The 26,119-nt window shown below is 42.3% G+C and overlaps 1 protein-coding gene across 2 annotated transcripts in view; it reads left to right on the top strand.

Moving 5' to 3' along the window:
* Positions 1-26,119, top strand: part of PRKCQ (protein kinase C theta) — a 146,743-nt gene that overhangs the window by 104,250 nt on the left and 16,374 nt on the right. For both annotated transcript variants that reach the window (XM_059663698.1, XM_059663687.1), the window contains exons 13-15: positions 18,611-18,702; positions 20,477-20,539; positions 21,873-22,011. In XM_059663698.1, coding sequence (XP_059519681.1) covers positions 18,611-18,702; positions 20,477-20,539; positions 21,873-22,011 — 294 coding nt within the window. The remainder of the gene's footprint in view (positions 1-18,610; positions 18,703-20,476; positions 20,540-21,872; positions 22,012-26,119) is intronic.

Here is a 26,119-nt window from a genome sequence, read left to right as displayed (position 1 = left end):
TGTCAAAGTGTGAAAATACAGTCAAGTCATTTAGGAAGCTATGGAGAGTGAAAATACCTGTGGACTGGGCTTCTGAGGAACTTGAGTCCCAGCTCAACCATCACTCAGCAGGGCTGAGGGCTCCTCCTCCCCAGCACTGGGTAGAGAGTAGGACTCAGCATGCAGAGGGGCTGTGGGTGGGAGCCAGGTAGTGTGTGGAAGCACAGTGCTAGGACATAGGTGTGTGAGACAGCACCAGTTGGATCTGAACCTGAATCTGAATGAGGTTCAAAAGGGAAGAATCTTTTAAATTAATTTTCTCGGTGCCAGATCAAGATACCTGTACTTCCTTTAGGCTGTGACATAAATCGCTGGCATCAGAGTCTAGTACAAATCACCATGATGAGAGGCTGTCATCTTAGCCGGAGGAGGAAATGACATTTTATTCTTTTCTTTATTTTGTACTGGCTTTTGTTATTTTTTAGTATTTTATTTTCTGTGTCTCACATGAACGCCCATATGTCTTGAATTTTGTGGTCCCTCTTAGTATCAGATTCAGCACATATGCCAGCTACCTTTCACATACACACTGCATTGAAAACCCATATGTTCAGTACCTATTTTCCATTATTTACATTTTTTAAAAGTCGAAATAGGGAAAGTCTACAGTAAAATTTTTCTGTAAAAATAATTGTCATAAATATTATAACTGTATTAATAAGTAAAGTAAAAACTATTAGAAACAAATTGATTAATCATAAAACCTTGAAAATATATTTCACAAATTAGAAGGTCACTGTTAGATTAATTCAACAAACTTTTCTTGGGGACCTACTGTTTATACATTCTCGACGTTTCCTCAAAAGAGGCAAGACTCTAACACTGCATGGGGATTACATTACAAAGCTATGTCCTTTTCCTAACTAATTCTAATTAGTAAATAATTTTTTAAAATACTACCTAACTTTGAAAAATAATATTCTGCTATATTGAATTTTAAGATACCATTAATAATTAAATGTATTATTGCTTTTCTTGATAAAATTATTTTTAAAACTGTATTAGAAGCTATCTCCTAATTTCAGAATTGTCTAAATGTGATATAATGTGTGTCAATTAGAAAGTGCATTGGCTGCTAGTAATGAGGACGGAAAATAACAATGACCTAAATGAGTCTTCATATAAAAGGAGTGAGACATGTGTGGTTCAGAGCAGGTATGACAGTTCCATGGCATCATTCATCAGAGATCTAGGCACCATTTGGTCCCTGCTCCATCATCCACAGCACTGGGCTTCCGTCCTCAAGGGCACTCCTCGGCCCAATGAGGCTGCTGGAGCCCAGCCCTCAAAACCAGGTTCCAGTCAGGAAGAAGGGGAACAGGGAGAGGATAAAACAAGCCCATGCCATGTTTCTTTCCTTTATTGAATCACTTTTCCATAAGGCCCACAAAAGCTTCTGCTCATATATCTCTGACTCTTCTACAGCTACAGGGAAAGCCGAAAAACTTTAGCTTTCAGCTGTGCACTTTGCCATCCAGAATAAATATTTCTATTAAGAAAGAAAGGTAGGGAACCAGCCATCTTACTCCAACTTATGTTTTAAAATACAGAAAAATATCATTGAAAAAGCCTACCTTTATTGAGAACCTATTTTGTGCCAGATAGTTTCCTAGGAACTTTAAATATGTTATCTCATTTATTTCCATTAACCCCAATGAAGCCAATATTATTATTCCTATTTTACCTATGAGAAAACTGAGGCTCAGAATAATGAACTTTGCCTAAGACCATTCACCTGGTCACTGGGAACAGTATTCAATTTAACCATGTGTCTCTGTGTCCAGATATTGGCCTCCTATATGTTCAGATCATGTAAGTACCTTAGTGACATGTCATCTATGTAGTAACTCAATGTTGACCTACAGGGAAGACATAACACTCTCTTTTTAATTATGCTAGATTAAAAGAAAGATAAAAAATTCAAGTATCCAAAGTTTCTCTGATTTATCTCTGAAAACCCTGTGGAAAAATAAGAGGATTTCGCTCCAAAATTAGTCTGGAAAGGAAAGATGCCTCAGGCACTGTGAGAACACTTGTTTTGTGTTGTGTTGTTTTGATTTGAACTTATTTTCCTTAAAAATTAAAAGGGAACTACAGCCTACCTTTGTGCCTCCTTTGAATTCTGAAAGCTCTTGTGCTCCAGTCTGCCCTCAAGTAATCTCAGCAGCGTTACAGTTCCACACCTACCAGAAGTTTCAGAGGGCGTGAGAGCACCCCGGGTCCCTCCTCAGGTTGCCTGGAAGGCGCCGTGGCTTTGCAGAGCGCCGTGAGCAGATCCCCAGCACCGTGTCAGGAGCCAGGATGCTGGTGTCCATTCCCATGCCCAGCACTGCCCTGGACTTCCACCCCGCCCGTGTGAACCGGTCCCACCTTCTTAGTGTTGCTTTGAAATGTCTCTACCGTGAACAAGAAAACTGACTTTCATTTTCCATTTATAGAACACACAAAGCTTGACTTTGGGCCAACCTCACCACGGTCATCCCTCTGCTGAAGGTTTCAGATTATGAATCTATGCCTGACACTTTGTATGACTTTCAGCAAGTCGCCTAACATTTCTTTGCAACCTTGTCCTCTTTTGGCCTCCAAAAGGGTGTTTCCAAAAAATAGCACTTGCAGAGGACTTTGAATCCTTCATGGAGAAAGGGCCACACTAACTGCAAGATTTTATTATTTGAAATAAAACCAAATAAAAACTTCTCAACATAGCAGTCCTTTAAGAAGTATTGCCATTCTGATATTTCCATGGTTTGAAAGCAAAAAAAAAAAAAAAAGCCATCAAAGATGTCCATAAGGCTTTTACTTTCAAACATTTTATTCAGAAACGGCCTCATCTGAAGCTCTCAGCAACACTTTTTCATCCATAACCCCTCCAGTTGAGTTGGGAGTGCTGGCAATTATCACAATTTTAGCGCAAAAAAGAAAAACCACATGAACCACATCCTCCAAAACGTATATCCATGAACTCACACACGAATTAACTTTTTGTGTCATCCCCGTTTGTAGTGACTGCTCGGTCTCTTTCCCTTAAAGTGATCTGGCTGTTTCCTGATGCTGAGATGCTGGGAAACAGTTATTTCATAAATTACACATCACTCCCATGCACTTCCAATGCCCTTTCTGTGCAATTAAACTGTGATTCGGCAGATGTTATACTTACAGTAAATTCACAAAAATTAGTTAATTTTACAGATTATGGTAACCTCATGTTGCATGCCCCCTGCCAAGATATTGGAGATAATCAGCAATTAATGAGCAAATATTCAGGTGTCCTTTGACTATATACAGTGGTTCTCAACCTGTGGGTCGCGACCCCTTTGAAGGTTGAATGACCTTTCACAGGGGTCGCCTAAGACCATCCTGCATATCAGATATTTACATTACGATTCATAACAGTAGCAACATGACAGTTATGAAGTAGCAACGAAAATAATTTTATGGTTGGGTCACAACATGAGGAACTGTATTTAAAGGGCCAGAAGGTTGAGAACCACTGGACTATAAGCACCGCCTGGGGAGTCTGAAATGTCACGTCCTTTCTGCACACCTGCTTGGTAAGCTCACAGATATTTTCTCACATTTATGTGACTTTTATAATGTTTCTTCAGGGTACACGAGGCCACACTGTCAGTCCATTTCTCTATCAGCTTTTCTCTCAAAGCCCCAAAAGTTCTGTCACCAGCTTCCCTCAAGATATGAGCATCTTGCCTCTGCTTTGAAAGTATTATTAGAGGGAAGGCCTGCTCTCATCTGAGAATCTGCTCCTTTGAAAGCTGGCTCAGAGAGCCCTCCTCCACAACAGCTTTCAGATTCACTAAAGCCGACTTAATGACCATTATCTTCCTGCCCCTCGGGCTTCTCCACTTACAGGACCCAGAAAGGTGATTTGTTCCTGCGAGGCTTGGCCTTTTCCATCCTGCTTTCAGGGCCACTTACTTGGTTTCTCCACGTAAATAATACTTTCCTTGATACCAAGAAGCATGTTTTGTTCTTGTCCTTTTTTTCATTTCCCCACAGAGTGCTAGATAATGTTCAGGGTGGGAGGAAATAGAAGGAAAAGGAACCGCCCCATAGTAAATTATATGGGCTGACTACAGCACGCCTGCCACAATCCCCAGGTGCCAGAAAGGCTGGTCCTGGACAACCTCAGAGGAGAGGATGTGCACCCTCGGCATCCCCTTCAGTCCCGTTAGTTCCCCTTCACCCCCGCTCGTGTGCCCTCTGCAGCTTCTGAGCTCTCCTCCTCCAGCCCCAAATCATTCGTATCCGACTCTCCACATTAAAACTTCTGTCAATTCAATGTCCTTTCCTCAGCTAGCAGTCTTGGAGAAACCTGTGGTAAACAGCACGTTGCTGCTTAATACTGATTGTTCCCAGCAATAACTTCTCCTAAAATGGGGCCCTTGGAGATGCAGTTCCATGCTAAAACCCAACCACACGGCATCTGAGGGGTCATGGCACATACCCTGAGGAGGGAACACATGTGGGACTCTGGGAATAAAGAGGCAAACCAAAGAGAAGCCCCTTCTTCAGTCATAGGAGGGAGATGAGGAAAAGGAAGCAAGAGAAAGATTTCTCAAGAGGTGAGGGGAGCGGGGGGGGGGGGGGGGGGCAGAAGAGTAGGGTCCGGGGAGAGGAAAGAATTTCCAAAAAAAAAAAAAAGGATGGAGTGCTCAGAGTGGTGAGGAGGCCAGCTGTTGACATGTTGACATTTAGGAAGAGCAAAAAGAAGCATCTTAGTAGGAGGTTGAAAGCGTAGTCAGGTGACAGAGGCGTAGGAGGGAGGGGCAGGTGGGCAGACGTGGTGGTTCTGCAGAGGTCTCTCAGAAAGTGTGTTTCAGAAGTGGGAAGCATGCTGTCTATGATCACAGGGCTTCAGGGTTAAGAGTAGTGGAGAATGCTTAAGACAGGGGAAGAAACAAGACAATAGGGAGGCAGATTCTGGAAGAGGAAGGGGTTAGGATAAAGACCCCAGCAAACTCTGGCAAGGACAGTTGTCACTTCTGACAGTTGAAATAACAGGAGGAGACTAAGTTAGGAGAGGAAATCTGAAGCTACTCACAGTGATTGCAATCACCCCAGTAAAGTAGGACACTGCCTCGGGCTGGAAATGAGAGGAGCAGGAACGGGACTGAGAACCTGGAGACGCAGAAAGGCCTGAAATGTCAGCAACAGGAGTGCCAATAAAGATTCATTGAGAGACAGAGCAGACATTGCGAGGTACCACCTAAGGACCAACGTTTAAAGAGAAAGAGTGCGATGGAAATTTCCCAGGGATGGAAACTGGCAAGGTGAAACCAGCCTTCAAGACAAAGAAATGAAACTTAGTGTGTGAGTTCTAAGCCATTTCATCATTTGTGTTTATCCAGAATGGGAGTAAATCCTTAAAAAACAAAGCCGTGGCCAGTGTGGTTAGGTGGTTAGAGTGTTGGCCTACCCACCAAAGAGTCTTTGGTTCAATTCCTGGTCAAGGTCATGTACCTGGGATGCAGGTTCCATCCCTGGCCCCAGTCAGGCTGTGTGTGAAAGACAACCAATCTATGTCTCTCTCTCTCTCTGTCTGTGTCTGTCTTTGTCTCTCTGTCTCCATCTCCCTGCCTCCTTCCTTCCTCCCTCCCACTCTCTCTAAAAATCAATGGAAAAAATATCCTCAGGTGATATTTAACAATAACAAAACAAAAAAGGGGGGGGGAGCAGTAATTCTCCAGGAACTATGAAGAAAAAAAGAAACTATTCCTAGAAGAGCAGTTACAAAAATTTTGAGTGGACACCGACAACCAAAATAAATAAAAGCATGTTTCTAAAAGTCATTGTTTCAAGAAATATTTTAAATAGACTCTGCAATGCTACCTTCTTTGTATAAACTTCTACCTTTATAGGGCAAATAAACATCACAATCTAGTAGAACTTTAATAGTTTCCATATTCTTCACTCATTTTATTGATATTTGTATAAATTCCATATGAGGAAGAATCTAAAGATGCTTTCTTTTCAGTCATGTATATTATCATTACTTTGAATGTATTGGCTAGCCCGTAGCTACTAGTTGTTTTTCTTAATTAATAGACTTGACTTTTAGAGCAGATTTAGGTTATAGAAAAATTGAGTGGAAAGTACAGAGTTCCCACATATCCTTCCTCCCTCAGCCCCCGTAGTTGGGGAAAAATAGGGGTATTTTTAACATCTTGCTTTAGTGTGGTACATTTATTATAACTGGTGAGTCAATATTGATACATTATTATTCACTAAAGTCCATGGTTTACATTACTGTTCACTTTTGGGATTGAACATTCTATAAGCTTTGACAAATATGTGACATGTATCCACCATTATGGTATCACACCCAATTGTTTCTCACTGCCCTAAAAATCCTGTGTTCTCCCTCATCATCCTATCCTCCTCCTCCAAATCCTTGGCCACCACTTTTTACTGTCTCCATAATTTTGCCTTTTCTAGAATGTCATTTAGTTGGGCTCATATAATATGTAGCCTTTTCAGAATGGCTTCTGTCACTTAGTAATAAGCATGTAAGTTTTCTCCATGTCTTATCATGGCTTCAGAGCCCGTTTCCTTTTTTTCTTTTTTTTTTTTGCCAAATAATATTCCATTATCTGGGTGTACCACCATTTGTTTATCCATTCACCTTTGGGGGACATCTTAATTGCTTATAGCTTCTAATTTGATTTGTTTTACTCATTTTTTTTCTTACGGTAGACTCAATAGATGTAGAATTTTTTATATGTAATAAGGAATCAGATTCCCTCATTTTGACGCTAAAGAAATTGATATCCAAAGATCAACCTAGCCCATCACAGTCTAGTGGTCTTTTCTAGATCATACTGTCAATCTAAATCTGCTAATAAAGGTGAAATATCAAGGTACCTAAACACAAAATCCAACTCACAACTGATTTAACTGGAAAAGCATCCATTGCATGTCCTAACTCTTAGACCCAAGTAAAAGGGGGTCTGCCCAGGCCCTTACTTTAGAAGCCTCCCTTTGGCCTTCCCCAAGCCACACATCTCCTTGTGGAACAAGGGATCATGCCCTCCTCAGCCCCTGTCCCTATTCCAAAACCATGCTCCAGGGCCCCAGAATTCCATATCCAAATAGCTTGAAGCATGTGGGACATCTTCCTAGGTTCTGTTGTGGGAAGGGGTTGGGCAGTGGAGGAATTCTAAATTTATCACTAGCCTTCTTGGTAATTATTAAGGCACATTCATCAAGATACAAACACACACAGCATATATATATATATATATATATATATATATATATATATATATATATACACAGGTATCTATAATAATAAAAGCATATGCTAATTAGACCAGACATCCTTTCAAACAAAGCCAGGGCTGTGAGGGAAGCCCAGGTCCTGGGTGTCTGCCGGCAGCCAGAGGGAAACCCAGGTCCCAGGTGCCAGAGTGAAGCTGGTGCCAGCAGCTGGGGGAAGCAAGGCCTACTCTTGCACAAATTTTGTGCATTGGGTCTCATATATATATATATATATACACTCAGATATATATGTACATATATATATATACACACACAGATATATATATACACACAGATAGATAGATAGATAGATAGATATAAAATAAAAGCATAATATGCTAATTAGACCAGACAGATGAACAACCATCATTCCAGATTTCCTTCCAGATGAAGCAGCAGCAGCAGGAGCTGAGGCAGAGGCAGTTAGGGGCCATCAGGTAGGCAGGCATGTAGTTAGGAGTGACCAGGCAGGCAGGCAGAGGCAGTTAGGGTAAATCAGGCAGGCAGTTGAGTGTTTAGGGGCAATCAGGCAGGTAAGCGGGTAGGGGCAATCAGGCAGGCAGGTGAGGGGTTAGGGGCAATCAAGCAGGCAGGTGAGCAGTTAGGGGAGATCAGGCAGGCAGGCAAGTGGTTAAGGGATATCAGGAAGGCAGGTGAGTGGTTAGGGGCGACCAGGCAGACAGGCGAGTGGTTAGGAGAGATCAGGTAGGCAGGTGAGTGGTTAGGGGTAACCAGGCAGGCAGGCAGAGGCAGTTAGGGGCAATCAGGCAAGCAGGTGAGCGGTTAGGGACTATCAGGCAGGTAGGGGAACAGTTAAGGACGATCAGGCCAGCACACAGAGGCAGTAAGGGGCGATCAGGCCAACGGGGGGTTGGGGGGGAAGTTAGGAGAGACCAGGCATGCAGGCAGGTGAGTGATTAGGAGCCAGCAGTCCAGGATTATGAGAGGGATGTCTGACTGCCGGTTTAGGCCCGGTCCCTGGGATCGGGCCTAAACCGGCAGTCAGACATCCCTCAAGGGGTCCCGGATTGGAGAGGGTGCAGGCTGGGCTGAGGGGACCCACCTTCCCCCCATGCATGAATTTTATGCACCGGGCCTCTAGTACTTAGATATTTGTAATACCTATTTTTATTCTAATTTTATTTCTTCTTGAGGCATTGCAAATCTTCTCCTGTATAAATTTGTCACATTAATTTACTAGGCATTGAAGGAAAAAATAGCACAAAAATGGTTACAATTATTCTTTTCCTCCTTCCCCGCCTTATTTTTCCTGACGAGGGAGTATATATTCTTGACCTCATTTGCATTACATTTGCCAAGTTTTCTGTGTATTTTCAAAACTAATTGTTGTTGTTTTGATAAAATCATTAGCTAATTTCTTTACTGTTATAAATTTCTCATTTATCCAATAATACATGAACATTTGGCAATCATTAGCTATATTGAATAGTCATCATTGCTAAATGATTTTTCAAGTTCTTTATTTTCATTCTCTTATTTAAAATGAATGTAATCATTCTAAGGGGAAAGCAGTATAGAAGTTAGATCATATAACTTCTAAAAGTATACTAACTTCTGAGTCTACCATTACATTTTTCCCCTTACCTGATTCTAGACTATTCATTTACAAAATGTTCTTTTAAAGAACTACCATATGTTTTAACTATTGATATATTTGGACAGCCCTAAGACTTTCAACTTCTCTAAATGACATCTGTGTGTGCAAACACAGTCCTGTGAGAACTATTCAACTAGTTCTATTAAATCTATCACTTTAATTTTGCATTTAATCATCTTTCTGTCATATTGTGAAAATAGATTTTTATTTTAATGATGCCCCCCTTTTTAGATCTTTCTGTTACTTTGATTCTTTTTGCATTACTCAGATTAAAAGTGATTTTTAAAGTATATAACCAGATGACTACTACCCTATGCCTGGTTATGCTTTCTTCACATTTAGCCTGCCAGCTTCAACTCAGGTGAGCTGGAAAAGAGAGCATCTGAGTTGACATCAAACACTTGCTGTAAATCTCCATGCCAGCCCTACAAATAGCCTTACTCATTTAACTCTCTCAGTGACTCAGACTTATTCCAGATCTCTTTGAATTTGATATTTGACAGAGTGAAAAGCCCTAGATATTCTTTGTACTTTTGGGAATTTGCTCTTCAGTAGCCTAAGTCTGAACAGGAATAACCTACTCCTTTGGCAAATATTGGGAATATATATCATATAATCATAAGGTGGTAGACAAATCACTCGCTTAAAATTTTTAAGTAATTCATTCTTCCTTTTTTTGGTATCTGTTTTTCTTTGTAGCAGTGGTAATTTAGTAACTTTAAAATCTTCAGTAGAGTAGGTCATTTTCACCTCACAATTACATTCCGTAAAACTCCGTCTGTTCCTGAGACCCCTCTGTGCTTGTGAGTCTGTATTTCTCAACATGCATGGCATGTATATAATATGTAATAACTACAGTCATAAATATAACAACAACAGCTGACATTTATAGAGCATTTACTATGTGCCAGCCCATGTTCTAGGCACATTACACCTTTTAGGGCATTTAATATTCACAGCAACCTTATGAAGTAGACATTATTATTATTACTATCCCTATTTTATAGATAAGGAGAATGAGGTGGCCCCTTTAAGGAAGGTAAGCAACACACCAAAAGTCAAAGAGCTGTGAAGTAGGGGAGCTTGGTGGTGAAGTCCATAGACCTAACTGCTATACTGCCTCTCATTGGAGACCTAATCATGTCAGGGAAAACAGTTTAAAAATTCATGAAATGGAGTCCTGTTTGTACTTCAGTTATGAAGGAAAATAATCTATTCGTTAATGCAAGGAGACCCCATGGGACAATTAAGCCAGTAAATACAACTGAGCCTGAGTCCCTTTTGCAAGGTACAAGCTTGAGCACATTATTTCTGATATGTACTAATGAATCTATCTGAAGGCAGTGAATTTTACTAATGAGAGTTTACAGTAGAAATATAAACAGGCCCTAATGAACGAGTGTGTTGGTCTACTCTCTCTCTCTCTCTCTCTCTCTCTCTCTCTCTCTCTCTCTCAAACACACACACACACACACACACACACACACACACTATATTTAGATAGAAAAAGTACATATATGACTATCTGTTAAGAATTTTAATGGTATATTCCTTATGACTAAGGCAAGAAACGTGTTCTAACTTATAGCTTAATATAGAAGAAATAAAGTCCTCCAGATCCAGAATTGCTCCAGCCTTCTAAATTACAAATATACCTAAGAAACTGAGTGCTGGTGTGACCCAACTAACATAGGTATGTAAGTGTGCCAGTGGGACTTTTGGGTGAACCCAGCATCCAGTGTGCCCACCAGGAGTGCTGGCCAGATGCAAGCCCACCCCCACCTGGGTGCTTCTTCCAAATACACGGTTTGGTTAGCCCTGACCCCAGCTCCGTGGTGTATTTTGAGACAGGAAGCCCCTCCATGTCATCATGACCACATTGCTGAGGAGGTCAAAAAGGGCAGCTCTTATGGATTATAATTTTCAACTAAAAGTTTGTTTGGGGTATAACACTAAGTAGAAGTAAAGATGTAAACCTTGATGAAGGGGACCCACCTCTACTTCTGACACTATTTCAGACTCAGTGCATCAACCATCTATAATAATAAAAGCCTAATATGCTAATTAAACCGGACATTCTTCCACACAAAACCAGGGCGGCAAGGGAAGTCTGGGTCCCGGGTGCCTGCCAGTGGCCAGAGGGGAGCCTTGGTGTGGGTGCCAGAGGAAAGCCGGTGCTGGCAGTTGGGGTAAGGAAGGCCTACTCTTGCATGAATTTTGTGCATTGGGCCTCTAGTGCAAGTATAAAGATTGAGACGCACAAAGGTAGAGAATCCAAGGCAATGTATTGGTTACATTTAGACCAAAATTATTTAAAAGACTTGGCCTTGAAAATCACTGAAATTATTATATATATTTATATATTATCTGGAAAATTATTTTCTTCTAGTTCTTAGATTAGCAAACTATTTACATTTCTATTCTTGTATTCTTGTAGTCAGTGATTATCTCCCTTTCTTCATTTTACCAGTATAAATCACTTTCACAGTGAAATTTCATGTAGATATTTCACACAATAAATGAATACAAAAGAATTTAGAGTCCCACTGAAGTGAGCTCATATTTTTATAAGAACATGGGAGGACTAGCTATGCAGTTTTTTTCAACCAAGTAATGAAAGATATTTATGGAAACTGGAAAATTCTGTACTTTGTACACTGAATTCTTTGCAAAACCACTAGGCTATTTTGAATTCTTAAAAGTTTTTTTCTCTCATATGTATATATATATATATATATATATATATATATATATATATATGTGATTTTATTTATATATAAGTAATATAAAATATATAAATGATTTTGCAAGACTATAATATATACCATTTTTAAAGCTCTCAAAAATATTACCACAGAATTTTGAATACCCATTTATTTACAGAATACCAGTATTGATTATTGCCTTCACTTGTCAGAAAATCACAGCAAAGCTAAAACTCTCTTGTTTTTATGGTCTGGCATAAGAGAGCAGCATGCGTACCATAGGTATATTTGTAAATTGGAGAGCTGATGGATAAATACAGGTATTCAATGATATACCCAATGCTTTCTTGTTAGCCATAGGTGCTTCAGCATTATTCCATGAATCACTTCCTCCAGTAGCCCTAATGTAATCAATCGTACTGTCAAACCCCAACTAAAACTCATTTCACCAACAGGATGGAAATATGCTCAGTGTGTTATTGTTTCATTAATAAGATCAGTGGGTGAAGGAAGAACACTCACAGAACTCACTCAGAAGACCATGAATGGTATGAACATGAAGCCTTAAGGAATGCTCACTATACAGAGCAGTCCATTTTCATTTCCTCCTGTAGGAAACCGGCTGAGTAGGCAACCCTCCTATTTTAAAATTCACTTTTCCTGGGAGCTACTAGGTAGGCAAAGTGAGAAAAAAAAAACTCATCAAATGTTTGAACTGGGGCCAGGACCCTAAAGGTTGAGCTCTACTCTAGTGTTTTAATTCTTTTTGCAAAATCAGGGATAATACTCTTCTCCTACCAGGCCTGCTGGTGTTCTTTCTTTTTTATTTTTATTTTTTAATCTTTATTGTTGAGAGTATTACAGATGTCCATTTACCCCCTCATTGTTCCCCTCTACCCGGTTTCTGCCCTACCCCAGGCCTTCATCCCCTATTGTCTGTGTCTATAGGTAATGCATATATGCATATAAGATCTTTGGTTAATCTCTGACTGGTCCCCTACTCCCCTTCTCTCTGAGATTCATCAGTCTGTTCAGTGTTTTCATACCTCTGATTCTATTTTATTCACGAGTTTATTTTGTTCATTAGATTTTTTGGTGTGTTCTTTTGTTTTGTTTTCTTTGTTTTTAGATTCAATTCTTGATAGGTATGTATTTATTGCCATTTTATTGTTCATATTTCTTCTTCTTCTTCTTCTTCTTCTTCTTCTTCTTCTTCTTCTTCTTCTTCTTCTTCTTCTTCTTCCCTCTTCTTCCTCTTCTTAAAGAATACCTAACATTTAATGTAATACTGGTTTGGTGGTGATGAACTCCTTTATCTTTTTCTTGTCTATGAAGCTCTTTATCTGACCTTCAATTCTAAATGATAGCTTCGCTGAGTAGAGTAATCTTGGTTGTAGGTCCTTGCTTGTCATCACTTTGAATATTTCTTGTCCTTCCCTTCTGGCCTGCAAAGTTTCTGCTGAAAAATCAACTGACAGTCGTATGGTCCCTCCCTTGTAGGTAACTAACTGCTTTTCTCTTCCTCCTTTTAAGATTCTCTCTTTGTCTTTAATCATTTTAATGTTGATGTGCCTTGGTGTAGACCTCTTTGGATTCCTCTTGTTTGGGACTTTCTGCACTTTTAAGTCTATTTCTTTCACCAGGCAGGGGAAGTTTTCTGTCATTACTTCTTCAAATAGAATTTCATTATCTTCGCTCTTTCTTCTCCCTCAGGTACCCCAATAATACAAATATTGGTACACTTGAAGTTGTCCCAGAGGCTCCTTATACTATCTTCATATTTTTTTATTCTTTTTTTATTTTTGCTCTTCTGATTGGATGTTTTTTGCTTCCACATATTCCAAATCGTTGCTTTGATCCTCGGAATCCTCTATTCTACTGTTGAGTTCTTATAAATTATTCTTTATTTCAATTGTTTAATTTCTGACTGGTTCTTTTTCGTGTCTTTGAAATTCTCACTAAGATCCTTGAACGTCTCTCTAAATCCCTTGATGCTCTCATTAAGTCCCTTGAACCTCTCATTAAGATTCTTGAGAAACCTTATAACCATTGTTTTAAACTCTGTATCTAATAGTTTGCTTGCTTCCATTTCATTTAGATCTTTTTCTGTCTTTTTATTTATGGTATGTTTCTTTGTCTCTGAATTTTGACTGCTTCCATGTCTTTCTTTCTATGTATTAGGTAGAGCTGTAATGTCTCCTGGAATTGGTAGAGTGCCCTTGTATAGTAGGTGTCCTATAGGGCCCAGTAGCTCAGCCTCCATAGTCACCTGAGCTAGGCATTCTAGGTGTGTCCTTGTGGGGGCTACATGCACAGTCTTATTGTAGTTGAGCTTTTATTGCTATTGGTGTCACTGGAAGGAATTTACCTCTAGGCCAATTGATTGTGAGGACCAACTGTGATTACAGTGGAAGAGCTGCTGTGCAGGAGATACCCCTATGGAGTAGGACTTGCTTTACTGGGGCTTTGGTGCTCACTGATTCTGCCCCTTGAGTGTGTCACTTGTGTATGTGTAGAGTTGTAATCTGGTAAGGTATGAAGCTGTCCACCAGGTTCACTGGCTTTAGGGCCTACCAGGAAGTGCAATAAGCCACTTCCTGGGGCCACCCTTCAGGAGATACAAAGCCATCTGCAGATGGCTGCTACTTGTATTACGCTTGGATGTGCCCAGGTGAGGCCAAGCTGTGAATCAAGGCAAGCTGATGCTAGTGCTGGGTCTTGGACTTCTTATTGATAGGTAGGGGGCATGCTGATGCTGGCTGTTGCTTATTTAAGAGATTTTAGAAAAGTCTGAAGCCTGAGCCAGAACAGGCCATTCATATGGAAAAGCCACTGCAAACAATTTGGATGGGCCTGTAAATTGGATAGGGTGGTGTCTTAGGGTGTCACCAGGGCAGAGTGAACAGTGTGAGCCAAGCTGATGGAAACTCAGATATGGCTGCCAATCAGCTCTGCAACAGGGGAGGTCCCAGCACAGGAACATGATGCCTGCAAGCATCCCCATCTGGAGAAAGCTGCCCCTGAGTTCTTTCCCTGATGCAGGAAATCCAGTTCCTCCCTGAATATCTCAGTTACCTTTCAAGTTCCCCCCCCCCCCCCGCCACCACCACTGCCACCACCACCACACCAAGAACTGGAGCCCAGAGTGATCAAGTCCGAGTAAGTCTATGTGCTGGCCCTTTAAAAGGAACTGCTGGGACTCCCACAGTCTCCGTTTCATTCAGCCACAATCCCTGCTGGTTTTTACAAACTGAAGTTATGGGCAATTCTCTTCCCAGCTCTGGAACCCTGGGCTGGGAGTCTGGGGTGGGACTGGAATCCCTTGCTCTTCACCAATGGCCTCCACAGCAGAGATATCCCTCCTGATTAAAACACCACAGCATGGGTGTCAGTTCCATGCTTCTGCTCCTCCAGTCTCAATGTACTTTTTTCTTTACTTCTCTAGTTGTAAGACTTCCATTCAGCCAGATTTCAGGCAGTTTGCCTGGTGTTCTTTCTAAAAGAATAAGACACAAGATTCAGAAAAAAATCCAAAGACGAATCAAAAAGTCAGTCTCCTGCTACTCTTGTCTACTCAAATGAGTCCTAAACCACAATTTGTTCTAACCCATTCTGTTTTTTAGCCCTTGGCCCATGATGGGATTAATTCAAATGTTAAAGCAGACCCAAAAGAATTTTCCCCCAACCAATAATCAAGCTCTATTAGCATAACCAGAAGACTACTTAAATAGGAGGAGGTCCTCTGACATTTACTTTTTTACCTCATTTGGAGTGTTATGGTGGGCCATCAATCCAGCCATAAAGCTTACCTCCTTTGAGAAAGATTTAAAGGAAAGACTCATCATTATTTCTTTAATTTACTTCAAATATGCATTGCTTCTAGACACAGATTTTCTTAAAAATTTTGCAAGCATAACATCTTTTTACCAATATATATTTTATTATTTGGGAAATGTTGCTAATACATTAGTCTTATAATGTGCTCAACAGTAACAGTTTGTTAATTTTATCTCTTCCCCCAAGAAAAAGGGGGGAAACTGAGAAATATAAATGGTGAAAATCAGGGAGTCTTTAGTAAAGGGGAATGTAGCTGATACTTCTCATTTTTCAGAGGTTGAGACTGAGGCTCAGGGATGGTGCTATTTACCTGGCTACAGGCTAGTTAGTGACGGATCAGAATCGAAAGCTTCTGCTCCACAAATGCGGTGCCGGCATTGTTGACAAATGCTAAGTCTAGGGCAGATTTGGAGCATCCCATCCCCCAACACCACACAATGCCAACTTTCATTGCCCCAAAAGAATCATTTGCATCAGCTAAAGTATTACCAGGCCTAAGAAGAGAGGTCTATACTAGTGAAATGGGGCCACAGCCCAGGAGATCATGCTCCCCTCTCGAGCCTGCTTTGCATTTTCTCTCAGCTCGACCGGAACAGAAAGAACAGACTGGAGGAGAGCCAAGGCCCCGTTTTCCTCTTTGTGTGAGGAGCCACAGGACTGTTCAGTTCCTTCCTCTGGGAAGGAGCTGCTGTATGTTTTTACTTTGTTTTTATTTTTTTACTGGCTTTTAAATTGTTCCCTATAATTACAACAGCACCAGATATCATGTGCATGCTGAGTGCCAAGCCTGAGCCAGCTTTCCACATACATAATCTCATGTAATACTCAATGACACCCCTAGGAGGTGGGAATAGCGTTCCCTCCATTTCACAAATGAAGACTGTTAGGCTTAGGAGAGGCTAAGTAACTTCTCCAAGTTCTGAGTTCGGGTCTGAATGAGGGCAAAGACCATGGTCTTAACAATTTCCCTGAGTCGACTTCTTCTGGGTTTGGTCCTACCCCACCCAATCTGGAGTTTCTCCAGTGGGCAGACTTTTCTTTTTTATAGGGCCCCTGCAGAGTTCCAGGTCAGCAGCAGGTCACCTCCATCTCTGAGCACTCCCTTCCCAGCCATTCAGGAAAATTTGAGTCTATTCTATTTATATTTAAGTTTTAAGAATAGGATTTGAGATTCAACTTTGAAAAGGTTTAGCCATCCTTCAAAATGTGATACTCAAAACCCAAACCCCATAACTGCATGGTTTGTGTGTATATTCATTTATGCTAATTTCATCACAGAGTTATCTCATTGGGACCAGAGTGGACCCAACAGTTCCCTTGACGAGTGGATCCCTGAGACTTCCAAACAGCTATCAGAACCCCTAGAAGAGGGCAAAGATCCTCAAAACAGCACCCTCTCAAGGAAGAACCAGTTTCCCCATTCTGCCCACCCAAGCTGGGTGCCGTTATCCAAGCATGGGCTGCCGTTATCCCCCTTTTAAAAGCCCATGTTTTCGCTGCTATTCACCCAAACCAAAGGCTTAAACTGAAGCAAAACGCCATCATAAATAACCAAAAACAACCTGTGGGCTTTGTTTGGTGCACCCAGCTTAATATAAAGGTAGAACTAGAACAGACTGTTTTTGGAAGATTTATTGTGGAGCCATAATGTGTTTTAGTGGGACTAAATGTGACATCCAACATGCTATAAATCTCCATTACTATTTAATTAGTCATCACCACATCAATGTGATCTTCTTGGAATGCCCATGGTACTAAACTGACTGAGCCCCACAGGAAACTGACTCTCTGTGGATGCACAAATTCAGCCCCAAACCCCCACCCAGGGTGAGAGTCTGATTTAGACATGAGAGCCAAGGCGACTGCCGGGCCAAGGGTGTGTACAAGTGATGTCAACCTTTTCCCTCGAGTTGCCTTCCCTCACGTTCTCCAAGTCCTAAATCCTGAAGTTTCAGACTTCATAGGAATTTGTAAACATCCTAACAATTAAAGGGAATCTTTCATCTGAGCGCTGTAATAAAGGGCCTCACTCTAACCTTTAATACCCTTCATTCTCCTGGATACGTAGGAGATCCCCCTGTGTGTGTACAGGTCATCACAGTTTTGGGTAAAAAGGTAAAGATTAGGAGCTATTCATATGGTACTTATGACAAGAAGAGCTCGAGGGAAGATGTGCTGATGAGAAAGCAGGTGTGTGCAGATGAGGCAAATTATCCACCTCCATGTATGTTGGAAATAGCAGTGTTTGGATTTATGTCAGCAGAGGACTTTGGCCTGCTCACAAGAGAAAGTATCAGTGACCTCCCATCTAAGGTCAACTTTGGAAAAAGCAGGAGGATAACGCTTACTTTTGCCTGAATTATTGAGATAATTGCCACAATGCTGGGTTTCCCCAGTTCTGTAGCATGTTTAACAGGCAACATATGTCGCTGTCAGACCAGAATGCTGTTTCCACCATCACCTGGCATGCCCTGAGGCCACAGTTAGTTTCACAACAAAACTTAAAGGTTAATTCTGTTAAAAAATCACCCAGGTGAGGTTTTCAGGTGCAAAGTTATGCACAGACATGACACATGTCTCCACACTTTGTGGATTACTAATTCTGTGGTTCATGGGGACTCTAAAAAATCAGGGCAAAGTGCCGTGAATACAGTTATCGAGGACATGTTGTCTCACGCAGTAGGGGGAACTTAGGCTTCCTGGAATTGTGGCCACCTCTAGAACTCTGACCACACCCTGAAGATCTCAGCCTTGCCTTTGATGCTGCCACTCAACCCTCCACGCCCCCCACCCCCCCCACCCCGCTCTAAAAATACAGATGAAGTCTTCTGCTGGGGGCAATTCGCTCTTAAGCTGTGGCTCGCCCCCATCTAAGCCTGCACGGGAGAGATAAAGGCTATATTTGGTTGTAAGCACCCTGAAGTCAGGATTGTGTCTCACCATCTTTGATGGATGAGGCAGCAATGCTACTGATCACTTAAATGAATTTTATCTCTTTGTAAGTGATCTGAAGACAGAATTGGCTCTTGTGAAATCATCAATATCCATTTAAAAAGTAACGCTTGTGTTCCTTTTCTTTTTTTTTTTTTTTTTTTTGAGGAAGCTAAAAATTGGGACTGTCTTTGTTTTTCCCCAGGAAAACCTCTTTTTTGTGATGGAATTTCTCAATGGAGGAGACTTGATGTACCACATCCAGAGCTGCCACAAGTTTGACCTTCCCAGAGCCACGTAAGAGCCCTTCGAAGGGTCTGGGGTTTTCCGCTGTTCGTGGCGGTGTCTGTGCCCCCACAGTGCCCACAGAACACTCCTTCCCTCCCCGGGGCGTGTTTGTCCCTCACCCAGCACGCCTAACTCCCAGGACGAGGTAACCCCCGAGAATATACCACACCAGGCAACCATGTTCCTAGTTTGTGAAGCTTACATTCTTGTCAGTGCTGTTTAATTTCTCTGTGTTTTGAAATCAACTGTGTAGTTTCTCAAGGAGATGCCCCAGTTCCTCGGGCTCCTAGATGATGTGAGCATGGAAGAAAATGTGCGCCTTTTGAAAAGAGAGCAGTCCAATGGAGCACAGATTTTAAAGGCGGTCAATGGAGCACAGATTTTAAAGGCGGTCGCAGGATGAAGCTGAGGCCTTTCGTGGAAAGGTCAATGCGAAGCCGTAAAGCCTGTGGCTCCGAGCATGAGAGTTCAGAATCCGGGAGGGACACTTAGTCTGAGAATAAACCTTCACCTTCTCGGGCAGCCCTCAACACAAGCGAGTCCAACAGGCTGCCTAGACCCATTGGGATTGCAGCTGAGGACCCCCTTCCACCCACCCACCCCCTTCCGGCCCCCACCCCCACCGTCCCTTTCCTGAATGGTAAAACCACTGTGACTTTTTTTTTTTTTAATGGTGCCACCAGGCCCATTTTTAAATGCTGGGTACAGAATTGGCTTTATTTCTTTTCCCTTTTTTTAACATATTTTTATTTATTTCAGAGAGGAAGGGAGAGGAAGAAAGAGCTAGAAACATCAATGATAAGAGAGAATCATTGACCGGCTGCCTCCTACACTCGGGATGGAGCCCACAACCTGGGCATGTGCCCTGACTGGGAATCGAACCGTCCTGCTGGTTCACAGGTCAACGTTCAGCCACTGAGCCACGCTGGCCAGGCAGGCTGGCCGTATTTCTTCAATAATCTTTCACTGGCTCCTAATGAGTGCTCTGAGCGGTGGTGTGTGAACCAGGTTGAAAGATGGACTTGTTCCCCAGCTCCTGCAGAAACCTTGCTGAGATCCACACCGCTGATCTCGTGGCCTCCGGGAGCCATCCGCACACTGCCCAGAGATCATTGTAAGGAATAGCCACCACCGAGAGACCATCGGGCATTTTTCGTGCTAGAGAGGATTCACTCAGCCCAGCATCCTTCCCAGCTTTGTAAGGCATGAGAGCCATCAAACACCTGCTATCTGTGTTATCCAGGGTGATTGAGCATCTACCTGTGAACCGGGAGGTCACGGTTTAATTCCCGGTCAAGGCATATGCCTGGGTTGCTGGCTCTGTCCCTGGTGCAGGGCATGCAGGAGGCAGCCATCAGTGATTCTCTCTCATCATTGATGTTTCTATCTCTCTCTCTCTCTCCCTTCCTCTCTGAAATCAATAAAAATATATCTAAAATAAAAGGGAAAATTACTTTCCTATTATACTATACAATTGCATTTAATGTTTGGGTGTGTTCTATTGGGAAAAATGACAGCTTGAGCATTGTCCTTTAAAATATAAGAATGAGCACCAGCTGCAGGTAGGGCTAACTTAGGATACCAGCTCTGCTTCATTCCCTCGGAGGACATCTTCCTTTTGTTCGGATGAAACAAAATTCTGTGCATACACAGATAAATTGTGTACAAACAGAGGTGTGTATACATTACGCAGAGGACTGCACAGAGTAGTCAAGGGTAAAATGGGCGTTTTCTTCCGTTCTGTTAATGAATTGGTGGAGAACTCTGATTTTTCTTCCCTCAGGTTTTATGCTGCTGAAATCATTCTTGGCCTGCAGTTCCTCCATTCCAAAGGCATTGTCTATAGGTAAATGTTACCCTTTCAGACACACTGAAACATCTGTATTTCGTGGTCCCGTTAATGTAGTCGATGCTCTTTTGTACCGTGAAATGCCCAGGGTGTTTTTGTGGCCAAAAGTTTCACACCCAGGCTTCCTGCCCATGGTGATAACACGGGTGATGATTTACTAGTAACCAAGTAAGAAATTCCAGTCTCCAAAGCAATAAGGGTCTGACCTTACTTTTGCTCTTTATTCCGGTCCTTCCTCTTAACCTTCTTCTCACCCCATTTTTCTCCCTCCCTTCCTATACTCTGCTCTTTCTCTTTGATACCTTGTTGCTTTCTCGCTCTGTCTCCTGCGTCTCCTGTCTTTGTCTGTGTTTGCTTTGGGCCACCTAGAATGATCTCCTTTCGGGTAGGGGAGGCGGGGAGCTCTCCCTTGAACACTCAAGCACCCCTATGGGAACTGTAAGCCTACACCTTGTACAAGTGCACAGACCGCCACGTGTACCCTCTTTTGTGAATGGATGTCCTAAATTTCTCCATTACATGCCATCATTTCACATCCTTCTCGGATGAAAGCTACTGTACTTCAATCTCCTCACTTCTTTTCTCAAAACATAATTGACAGCATACAGTTGTCTGGTTTCTGACTCACTGCAGATTAAAGGGGGAGTAAAAATTAAAAAGAAAGGAGCTATGCCCTAACCGGTTTGGCTCAGTGGGTAGAGCGTAGGCCTGTGGACTGAAGGGTCCCAGGTTCGATTCCAGTCAAGGGCATGTATCTTGGTTGCAGGCACATTCCCAGTAGGGGGTGTGCAGGAGGCAGCTGATCGATGTTTCTAACTCTCTATTCCTCTCCCCTTCTCTCTGTAAAAAATCAATAAAATATATTTTAAAAAATAAAATAAAAAGAAAGGAGCTAGATGGAGGCCGGCCGACCAGCTGGAGGCCAGCACAGTCACGCAGGGAGAAGGGGCAGTTGAGAACCTGACCCAAAGGGAAGACGCAAGACAACTAAAAGGACCCAGAAGAGTGGGTTCCTGGGCTCTTCTGAGGAAATGGCACAGTCCTGACCCAGCGTCATCTGTAAGGGTTCAGGGACGGCCCACACCGGCTGTTGAAGGCAGCAGCTCTGTGTCACCCAGTTCAGACCCTCTCTCTCGGGGATGGTCAGCACTGAGCTGCGGTGCTTAGAGGGAAGGCTGACAATCCGCTCGGGGAAGTCTCCCCACTTCAGAGGGTGCAGCTAGGCGAGGCCTGCCCTGGGTAGAGTGATGAGACCGCCCTCAGAGGGCAATTCTATTCTAACAACATTGTAATGACGGCAGCAAGGCCTTGCTATGCTTTTGTTTTTCAGGGATCTGAAGCTAGATAATATCCTGCTAGACAAAGATGGGCATATCAAGATCGCGGACTTCGGAATGTGCAAGGAGAACATGTTAGGAGATGCCAAGACGAACACTTTCTGCGGGACCCCCGACTACATCGCCCCGGAGGTAGGGATGTGCAGTGCCCCTTCCCAGCCCCGCACGCCCAGCCAGCACCACTGCTTCCTCCTCCCTGAAGATCAGATTTTAAGTATTCTCATTTGGGATTGGAACTTGTGGGAGTTTTTTGTTTTTGTTTTTATTTTTGTTTTTGTTTTTTGTTTGTGAGTATTGCATGATTAGGGCTGCATATGCAGCGGTTCTCAACCTGTGGGTCACGACCCTTTGGGGGTCGAACAACCCTTTCACAGGGGTCACCTAAATACATCCTGCACATCAGATATTTACATTACGATTCATAACAGTAGCAACATTACAGTTATGCAGTAGCAACAAAAATAATTTTATGGCTGGGGGTCACCACAACATGAGGGACTGTGTTAAAGAGTCGCGGCATTAGGAAGGTTGAGAACCACTGATATAGGGGCTGCTATTATTATTGTATGAGGGGATGGTACCCATGCTAATTAGGTCGGCTCTCCAAGTCTTGAATGATGCAGCATATCCTTTCTGTCATGGCTCCTCCCCACCCCAGTATTACAATATCTTCACTCTGCTCAGACCCACCAGAGAAAAAGCAATGGGGAAGAAGCAGGTGGACACTGAACAGGGTTATAAGTAAGCACCTGAGTAGTCCAGCGGGTCATTTTAGGAGCAAAAAAACCTACACTGTGGTTTCTAAGCTGCTGCGAGCATGGAGGGATTGCCGGAGTGCCCTGGTGTATGCCCCCTTCTGGGATATGAGGACACAACGCTGGTGTTACATGTTATTGGAAAGTTTTTGGTTTGTTGTGTTGTTATTTTTTATTTTTAAAAAATGGGAGGACATCACAATCACATTCTGAGCCCCCAGAAGAATGGCATTTGCTCAGAAAAGATCCATCCACCCAACGCTCCCCTCCTCTCTCCTTGTTATGGAGTCTCCCCAGCTGCCATCCCAGGGTGATCAGACACCCCCTTCCCATCCAGCCCTTCCCTTTGCATCGCACGTATCATCATTGCTTTTTTATCTTTGACTCTCCCTGTCCTATTGGATGCTGATTGCTCTAAGTCAGGGGCTGATTTTTGTTCCTTTTTTAATAACTTATTATTTTGAAATAATTATAGATTCACAAGAAGTTGCAAAAATAGTACAGAAACATCACCCATATACACCCGTCACCCAGTTTGCCCCAGTGGTTACATGGTATATAATTATGATACACTCAAAACCAAGACATTGAGATTGCTACAACATGTGCATAGTTCTGTACCATTTTGTCACATATGTAGATTAGTGTGATCTTCATCACGTTTCTATCCAAAGACCACGTGTCCGGCTTGGCACATAAGTTAATAATAAATAACCTTTTGGAAGAATGAATGAATAACCGTATTTATAAATAGGTGGTGATGGTTGTTTGATAGACAGTGATGGACCTCTGATTTCCTGGGTAAAACAAATTTAACAGCAAATCCCTGTCATTGCCAAAGGAACTGTAGTCATCCCGACTCTACAAAATATGTGACTTTTCCCTGTGAGGATGTGGTATTTAATTTTGATTTAACCTTGTTTAAATATAAGCTTGGCCTCTGGTCGAAAAGAAATTAAAGCTTTTAACTTTCCTGGCCCCAATCAGAGTGTGTGCAGGAGGCAACCAAACGATGTGTCTCTCTTACATTGATGTTTCTCCCCCCGACCCCCCAACCCCTGTCCCTTCCACTCTAAAAATCATGGAAAAATATCCTTGGGTGAGGATTACCAACAACATCAAAAAAGGGATAAAGGAGATGTTCCTTATGCAACATCTTCTCCCTGAATCCTTCTTTCCTCTACATCTCCCAGAATTTGGCTTCAGCGACCTCTCTCTCTGTAACTTCAGCCTCCTTCTCTCATCCTCACACATGTTTGTATTCACCTGATTCCACTCTTGGTCCTCTTCTCTTCTTACTGTACATTCTCCATGAGCAACTGTATTTATCAGGATGGTTTTAAAACACCGATGTCAGTATGGCCAGCCCAAACTACTCCTTCTTGTTCTGGACCTATACGTCCATGTTCTTGTTTGAGATCTTCAACTAACGCCGCAGACCATTCAAACAAAACAGGTCCCAAACTCCTTCCTCTGTTGAACTTGCTCCACCCCCACCCAGCCTTCTCCTTTATCCCTTTTTTGATGTTGTTGGTAATCCTCACCCAAGGATATTTTTCCATGATTTTTAGAGTGGAAGGGACAGGGGTTGGGGGGTGGGGGGGAGAAACATCAATGTAAGAGAGACACATCGTTTGGTTGCCTCCTGCACACACTCTGATTGGGGCCAGGGATTGAACCTGCAACCCAGGTACATTCCCTTGACCAGGAATTGAACCCAAGGCCCTGGGGTGCAAAGCCCGATTTTCTAACCACTGAGAAACACCAGCCAGGGCCTTTATCTCTTTCTTGGAAAATTGCACTATACACCTATCCATCCAGTCACATAGCTAGGACACTAAGACTTATCCACGTTTTCTCCTTCTTTCATACCCCTCCCAAATCCAGACACTAAGATCTTCTAAACTTAGACCTCATGGGCCATTGAGCCTGTTCTTCCCTCCCCAATTTTGTGACAGAATTAAGATCCCTAGATCCTTTCTCAGTCCCTTCGCTTCAATCCCCCATACTGCTCCTATTCCTTCCCATCCTTACTGTTGGCACCCTCTCCAGGCCCTCAGCGCCTCTTGTCTGGACCCCAGTGATACCCTTTTGCCTGGCTTTTCTCTCCATCACCATCCAACTGCCATTGCTTCTTCTTTATATATTTTCAAGCTATTTTTTTAATCCTCACCCAAGGATATTTTTTAATGATTTTTAGAGAGAGTATAAGGGAGGAAGGGAGGGAGGGTGAGCTGGGGGGGAGAGCGAGAGAGAAACATCGATGTGAGAGAGACACATCGGTTGGTTGCCTCCTGCATGTACTCCAATCTGGATCGAGTCTGCAACTGAGGTATGTGTTTTTGACAGGAATCAAACCCGGGACCCTTCAGTCCACATGCCAACACTCTACCCACTGAGCGAAACTGGCCAGGGCTATATTTTCAAACTTTTTGACCTGCTCCCTCATCTGTTAAAAATGCATCCTCATTATGAGTATACTTATTATATGTGAATCTCATACATTTTTGCCAATATTCTCTGTGTGGTTTAAAACATGTATAAAATGGAATATAATCAGGTTGAACTGAGGATGAAATAGTTTTAAATCACTAAATTTTATTAGAGTTATTAATAGTACAAACATGTTTATGCATTAAAATATTGGTATTAAATAACAAAAGACCACGCTTCAGAGCATAGTTTTCAACACATGTGACCTCCCTCAGTCCAATCACTTCTCTTGTTGGGGATAACAGGACCTACCTCAGAGGTTCTTATAAATAAAATAAAACACATTCTATAAGGAAAACCCTAACACAGATCAGCAAGCGTTTGCAGACATTCTGTTTCAACAGTATGTAATTGAATATGAATCTACATTTTTCTTCCTCCTAACTTAAGACTGAAATTCTTTATTAACATCACCTAGCCTTAAATGCCTAAATTTCCACCACAGCTGTCTCCTGTCCTCCAAATTTCATTTTTCCTGCCAAATGAAGTTGTTTACAAACAGTTCAAGCAGTTTCTGGTTGCTTGGGGCTCCCCCTTGTGGCACATCCCAGGAATTGCGTGTGAACCCGTCCCCACTGAAGGCAAACTACTGAACTGGTTGTGCACACCTTTATTTACCTTATCATTCTCCCTGAGTCTACTTTTAAACTGCTCCTTAAGGCAAAGTTTATTTTTAAAGTTAACTTTAAAATTTAGGCCCAGCCAGCGTGGCTCAATGGTTGAGCATCGACCTATGAACCAGCAGGTCACGATTCGATTTCCATGCCAGGGTTGTGGGCTAGATCCCCAGTGTGGGGCGTACAGAAGGCAGTCGCTCATAATTCTCTCTCATCATTGATGTTTCTATCTCTCTCTTCCTCTCTCTTCCTCTCTGAAATCAATAAAAATATTTTTAAATGTATAAATAAAGTGAAATTTAGCATTTAAGTATTGAGTTAAGGCTAGTGGATAGCATTTTTATACTGGAAGTCAATAACAGATTGCAAATTTCT

The sequence above is a fragment of the Myotis daubentonii genome, chromosome 1, assembly GCF_963259705.1.
Source record: "Myotis daubentonii chromosome 1, mMyoDau2.1, whole genome shotgun sequence".
NCBI lineage: Eukaryota > Metazoa > Chordata > Mammalia > Chiroptera > Vespertilionidae > Myotis > Myotis daubentonii.
Note: the sequence above shows the minus strand (reverse complement) of the source record. Positions and strands in the feature narration are given on the sequence as shown.